The 7,011-nt window shown below is 35.8% G+C and overlaps 1 protein-coding gene across 3 annotated transcripts; it reads right to left on the bottom strand.

Annotated features, from left to right (window-relative positions):
• Positions 1-261: 261 nt before the first annotated feature.
• On the bottom strand, positions 262-6,554 carry LOC8285553. 3 transcript variants are annotated; one of them, XM_048380194.1, is made up of 14 exons: positions 5,738-6,554; positions 5,593-5,643; positions 5,274-5,519; positions 4,909-5,124; positions 4,355-4,570; positions 3,988-4,087; positions 3,816-3,892; positions 3,658-3,723; positions 2,848-3,345; positions 2,679-2,747; positions 2,109-2,273; positions 1,771-1,987; positions 1,332-1,676; positions 262-1,058 (listed from the first exon to the last, which is right to left on the bottom strand). In XM_048380194.1, exons 1-14 carry the CDS (start codon positions 6,461-6,463, stop codon positions 946-948), a joined length of 3,105 nt encoding a protein of 1,034 aa, XP_048236151.1. In that variant the 5' UTR covers positions 6,464-6,554; the 3' UTR covers positions 262-945. The 3 variants fall into 3 exon arrangements, with proteins under 3 accessions (XP_048236151.1, XP_048236150.1, XP_015570584.2); XM_048380193.1 differs by having other exon boundaries at positions 4,909-5,133; positions 5,738-6,553; XM_015715098.3 differs by lacking the exon at positions 5,593-5,643 and having other exon boundaries at positions 4,909-5,133; positions 5,738-6,551.
• Positions 6,555-7,011: the final 457 nt, after the last annotated feature.

Genomic DNA, 7,011 nt, shown 5'->3' with positions numbered 1-7,011 from the left:
AAGAGAGTCTAAAATGCATCTACCCACAAAACAAAATATAAGATGTGAAAGTATATATATATACGAAAAATGAAATTTATGCATAATACTAATCTAATTTAATAATTTTAAAAGGAGCAAAATTATTTTCGATATTTACATGATGATTGTGGGGCCTTGAATTGAATTTCCTTGATTGTAAATGTAAACAAATTTGAGTAAATAGAAAAACACAAAATCAAATGTCGTTTACTGTTGGCAATAATTCGAAAACAAAAACAATGAAAAGAAAGAATCCTTGTTAGAAAAATGTGTGAAACTCAATGTCGTATTCGAAGCCAAGCACAATCTACAAAATATATCAAAAGCATTTGGTGCTCCACAAATTTATGCATGATGACCAGAGACACCTATTGATTCCTCGAAGTGCTTCCATTTGAAAACTGATTATTACAATTATCCATTTCTCTACAATAAATCGGATGCAACTTATTCTACTATGAATACTTTCTCACTTTTTCTTACAGCGTATGCTGCAAATGAGAAGGAAAGAATCAAAGGTGGACGGAGAGATGAGCAAAAGCAACCCACATGCATGTCACAATCCTACTCCTACTACCTATTATGGGTGTTTGATTTCCCCGTTTCACAACATATCCAATTGATACGCCACAGATTCCATGTTATGAAATGCAACCAGTAAATTAATAAATATAATGTTTAACCTGGAACCCTTGCTGTGTCGCTCCAAGCTCCAGTGCAGTCATTTACATCTTCAGTTTCGACTGTAATTTTAATTCCCCGAGTGCCCTCTTTGTGCTGGTGCAGCTTGTGATTCATGCCCAGGAGCTCATAGAAATTGTTTATGCCCCACAAGGCTTGTCACAAATGATTTAATGTGATGAGATGGTGATCTCCAACAAATAGCTCCTAGAAGACCTTCTCCAGCTTACCCTGACATTCTCATTAGCCATCATGTATGCATGGCAAGTTTGGGGAATCACTGCTAACTAAATTTCCCCATAAATTAGCTAGCGTGAGGAAGCAATGATCTCCATTCCAGACTACTGTTTTCATCCCTGCTTCAAAAGAATCAGAAGTTTAGACATAATCATTTATTCGACATAAGCTACATGCATTATGTGCACATGCCAGCATTTCTAGTGCAGAATGGCTCCCAAAGCAGTCAACAAGCAGAAAGTTAGTAAATGTTGCCATAAATAACTATATGTTGATAATGGCCATGTTAAAAATATGTGGCGTTTAGCTTACAAGCCATAACTACATTGGAGGGAAGGCAGTTGTCCATGGCCTAGCAACTCCTACAACTAAATGATAAATACTCTGCTTACCTGGCACTGTTCCTGCAGTTAAAGCTGACAGTTGACAAGCAGGGCCATGGCCTGAGAAAACATGATTGTAAAGCGTGTGCGCATCAAGGTCATGTATAAACTTGATAGATTCTAGTAATGTCTTAAGATTTCCAAAATCTTCAAAATCAACTAAATTTAAAATGCTTTGTAGAGCTTCTTCAAGTCCTGAAATTGACCATAGGGAAGAGCACTCGCTTAGAAGAGTAAACATGTTCATGGGATCTGTTGAGCTTGCTAATATCCATGGCTTGTAAAGTTTGATGGAGGATCCAAGAACTTCAACAACTCTGTATATTTCACCAAGGGCAAGGAAATACTTCTTTCCTGGAGTTGCCAAAACATCAGAAAGTTACATACATAAAAGGCAGACCATGATAGCCAAAACTATTGATCATAAATGATGCTAATGGATAGATACCTTGAGATTTGGATAATAGCTGGTCGTGTACATTCTCTTCCAAAGATTTCTTCCAAATGAAGGCACCATGCCTCAGCTCTTGAGCACAAACAGACAGCATCTTAAACCATGTAGAAACATAATTCATTTGCACCTCCTCTGATACTAATGTTAAAATTTGTAATGTTAAGTTCACAAATTTGAGGAGTTCAACTGCTGATCTCAGATCATTCTCTGCCTATCAATACATAAATGTCAGCATTTTGAGTAGAATAATCCCAAACCACCAAAATAAAGCAAAATGGTTCACTAAACAATTCATTGCATTTTTTCATGATAAATAAGAACAAGATACATACTAGTGAAAGTTTCTTTGTTAACTCATATTCTGACTCAAAACCTTGGAACTTTGGCTCTTGCACAACGTCAATAAAGACATTGAGGCATACATCTCCTGGTGAATAATTGTCTGAGTGGACTTTACTGGAGAAAATGCTCTGTTGGTGCAGATCATTATCAATATCCTATAAGAGAAGACGTGAACAAGTTTTAAACCCAAATGTTTTTCTCATTTATAACTGCAAAAGCAATTGCTAGTTAAGAAGCATAATATTCACAAACAGCAGAGTATATCAGACATAAATGGTAAGTGGAAATTTACATCAACATGATCATGGTATGTGACATATGTGAGAGACAGAGAGAGAGAGCTTGAAAATGAACTATCAAGAAAGAAAATTCAATCAGAAAGTTATCCAAGCAAAAAGATGTCCTGCCACGTATTCATTGCAGTTGTCAAGTTCTGAGGACTCACTAAAATTTTCAGAGACAGGAAACATACCTTCAAAATAGAAAGTAAAAAAAAAAAAGATCATGGAAACAACAATGAAGATGGCAAAAGACACAAATAACAAGATACAGGTACTGACCTGTATTTCTTTATCCAGAGCTTGTATGTTAGCATCTTCACCAGCAACAGCAGCAGCACTTCGAGCTTTCTACCAAAAAGCAGATTTCAAAATTTAATGCCATTAGTGCTCAACCTTTGACAGGGGGAGAGGGGGGAGTGGTTGAGATATCTCATAAAAATCAACTGACCTTAAGATTTTCAAAAAGGCAAAGTGTCGCACGCTGCAGTTCTTCCTTCAAAGTTGAAAAAAACTGCACACAATCATTTAACTTTCCTTTGGCAGAATATTTTGTTTGAGACTCTCCAATACCAAGAACAGAGGTCTGATCTTCAGCTTCAGCTCCTGTAACGGCATCTTGAAACTCCCAGGAATCATCATCAAGATCATAATTAGCATTTGTTAAATCAGAGATGGATGCAGTTTTGGTGGAATCCAACCCAGTTTCACTCAAATTTTGTGCACAATTAACTGAATCATTCTGCTCAGTTTGAATGTATAAACTTGATATTAGATCATCAATAGACATATCTACACGAGGACTCTTTATACTGTCTCTTGAGTTAGAGGTGGGCATCTGGGTTGAAATGTCTTGATAAATCACAGAATCATCTGTTTCCTTTTCTTCATCACCGAAAATGGAAAGGGGCAAGGCTCCCTTGTGATTACCTGCTCTTACCTTGTTCCCCTGACCATAAAGGAGCAAAAGAGGTTATGTGACTCAAAAGAACAAAGTTTTGGTCGTGTTGCACCAGGAAACATCACTCTGTCAGTCTCAAGCATGAATAAGATAATATCTAGTTGGTGAACAAGAATTTCTGAAAATTTATCAATATTAGAGGGAGAATATTGCATTCAGTTAATAACAATAATAGGATGGCCAAAAAATCACTGGTAAACTTGTGCTTTAGATTCGCAATCAGCATGCAATTTTGTTCTTAAATGCAAAGGACACATAGAATTTTCTCAAAACACTAAGCATATTAAATTAGTAACCCACCTGAACTTCACTATCATATACTGAGACTTTCACAGCAGAAGAATCTTCAGGAACCCGGGGCTCTTCCTGCAACAAAAGAAAAAGTTCAAAATGTACTTATTCATAATTCTAAACTGAGTCCACAATGAGCAATTCAACAAGTTATATTAACTTAACACCTTATCTTTTGATGTGATTTCTGAAAATGCATCCTTGAAAGCCCAGGAATCTTCATCAGAACCAATGTTCGCATCAACTGAGGAAAAATGCACTCCATTTTCAGTGCCATTCTGCTTAATTTTATTTGAAAAATCAATTTGAAGATTGATTCACCTAATATCTGCAAAATACCTTCTGGAGCACTATACAGACCACCAGAAACTTGAACACTGCTGCCAAAACCGAATGTGTTAATGGCTCCACCAAAATTTTCTGGCATTCTCCCATCATCCTTGAAATCACAGAATGTTGGACTCAGATAAACCAAACTAGGATCCTTAACATTACTTTTGCATGTCTGATGGCCAACATTAAGCCTTTACATATCAAACAGAAATTTTCAAAGAGCACAAACCCACAGAGAGAAAAATAAACTAAGCAGAATTTTCCATAAGGATCAAACAATATAAAACTCAAATCAGAATCTGAATTATGTATCTTGAGGAAACCAAAATAAGAAATTTAAGGTTTGAAAATCTAGCAAACTGTACAAACACACCTTAATGTTCCCATCCCCAGTCCTCAGTACTGTATCTGCAATCCTGAATTCCCATCCATCATTGCCCCCAAGATCCACATTTTCATCAAATAAATTCAAATTTACTTGCTTCATATCCAAATTCAACGCATTTAAATTTGGGTGCACATTTCCACCCAAACTCGATGCATTCCAGCTAGGATTTGTCCAATTTGTCGACCAATTTTCACTGTTGATCTGAAGAATATCAAATCATACTGTTATACCACGGGCATGAAAACACAAACCTGTAGCTTCTTATTGCAACTTTCAAATTGTCAATTAAATATTAAAATAATTAAAAAAATGGAGATGGAAAATGAAATGATAACTTTATATTTTAGATACTTCAATCCCTAGCAGCTGAATAGATAAGGACTTCTACTCAAAGTCTCAAACTGACACCCAAACAACGTTATGTATATAAAGCATAAAAGGTTCAAATTCTAATTATTTGCTTGGTTTTCCAGCAATCAAACAGAAGGTAAAAAACAACAAACTCAAAGTCAAGCAAATGACAAGAATCATATATTTACCTCGGAATTCCCATCTCTGACCTGTAACTCTGGTTCTACGCCCTTGAAGGCCCATTCATCAGCACTACCAGAATCCTTTTTTTCATTGATTAAGTTCCCATTAAAATGTTTCTCATCTGAGTTCACTGCACTTGAACCTGAAAAGAAGACATCCCAGCTCGAAGTAGACCCATCAAAATTTAAGACAGGCAAATGTTCAGTATTGACCTGGCCAACCTGAAATTTCTGATGATACGGTCAATTCAACAAACGGATCCAAGAAGCATAATTATCCTACTACTTTTGCTTGGAGAGGCAGAAACTTCTAGTGCGTTCATTGGTTAGTTTATCAACTAAACAACAAAAGTTAACCATCTTATTCTTACCTTTCCATCTCCAACCTGATGTTTTGAATCTGCAGCCTTGAATTCCCACCCGTTATCATCATCATCATCATCATCAGGAGATTCTCTATTTGCATCAACAGGACCCTTCAACAATGAATTTGTTCTTGAAACAACACCATTAACATTGTAGCTCCACCCACTAAAATCCAAGTTTGGAGTATTCCAATTCGTGTTAAATCCATTAGACTTAGATGGTGGTCCATTCTCATTCTCGATCTGGTTCTTCTGACTCCATAAAAATGAAACAAATGAATAACTAAACCAAAGCGCACATTCACAGAATGGCAAGAATAGTTACCTTAGAAACCCGTAGATAAGTAGCGTTGATATAAACCACACTCTTAGCATACTTGGCATCAAAATTATCTCAAAAATTTTAAACAAAGAGTAAAAGTGATTTTATAATAATACAAATACACAAAATCAAAATTACAATATATTACCTCAGCAATGTCCTCAACTACGGGTGCTTTAGGCTCTGCGTCCTTAAACTCCCATCCATCATCATCATCATTGCTATCAAATAAACCTAATTTAGCTCCATTTGCAATCAAATCTCCCTCTTTTGTAATAGAATTCAATCCATTTGAATTAAAATTCAATGGATCCCAATCGAAATTCAATTTCACCTCATTTTTACCATTCGAATCCGTTACTTGTGAATTCGTTCTAACTCCGTTTGATAAATCAGGTATAGAAAGATCCCCCTCTTTATTATTAGTATTATTATAAACATTAGCAATTGATCCACTGACATTCGCATTCACATTTGAACCCGATCCTTTTTTAACGTTAGAATCGCTAAACAACGTTGCACTCGAACCTGATTCTTCTTCCTCTACTTCTTCTTCCTCTAGACCAAAAATTGAAAGAGGCAAAGCTCCTTTTGGCTTCTCCCACTCAACCAAACCTGAATTTACTCGACCCGGAGCCGAATTCGGTTCTGATGGATCCTTTTTTTGATGATGATGATTTGTAGAAGATGAGATTCTCGGGAGTGATAGGGTATGGGGGAGTCCACCGGAGTTGATGATAAAATCTCCCCAATCATCATCGTCGGCGTTGGCAGATGATGAATCTCGGCCGTTGGTTAGTGATGGATTAGCATGGACGGTCTGATTTGATGGAGCGAAAGTGAATTCGCCAAAGAAGCCCTCGTCCATTACCATCTCCGACAACGCGCCACCATCTGACCTTCTCTGTCTCCGTTTGTAATGATGGTTTTGTGCTTTTTGTTCTGTTTTCGCAGGTAAGTGCGCACGTTAAGCCTGTGCGCGCACTCGGCTTATTTTATAAAATACACAGATTGGATTCTGAGCTGGCACCATGACCCACCCGTTTCTTAGATTTGTAGTTTCCTTTTTTCTTTTTCTTTTTTTTTTAAAAAAGAAAAAATTAAAAGATTAAGATTTGTAATTTCTAGATAGTCTTAATTACCTAATTAACTTTTCTAAACAAATAGATTTTTAGTATTTCTTTTAATTATACATTAAAACAATATCTTTGTTGCTTAATCACTGATCAAGTCAATCCATTTAATGTGTTGAGAATATGAAGAAATTATAAGAAATAATGCTATAATTTGAAATGTGATGATTAAGATTAAGATTTATACATTAAAAAAATAAATGTGGCAGCATAAGGAATAAAACATAAATGATTTTTTTTTTCTGGTTTTAAAAACATATATTTTCTTATCTTTTAAGAATTTATTAAA

Source organism: Ricinus communis, chromosome 10, assembly GCF_019578655.1.
Source record: "Ricinus communis isolate WT05 ecotype wild-type chromosome 10, ASM1957865v1, whole genome shotgun sequence".
Classification (NCBI taxonomy): Eukaryota; Viridiplantae; Streptophyta; class Magnoliopsida; order Malpighiales; family Euphorbiaceae; genus Ricinus; species Ricinus communis.
Note: the sequence above shows the minus strand (reverse complement) of the source record. Positions and strands in the feature narration are given on the sequence as shown.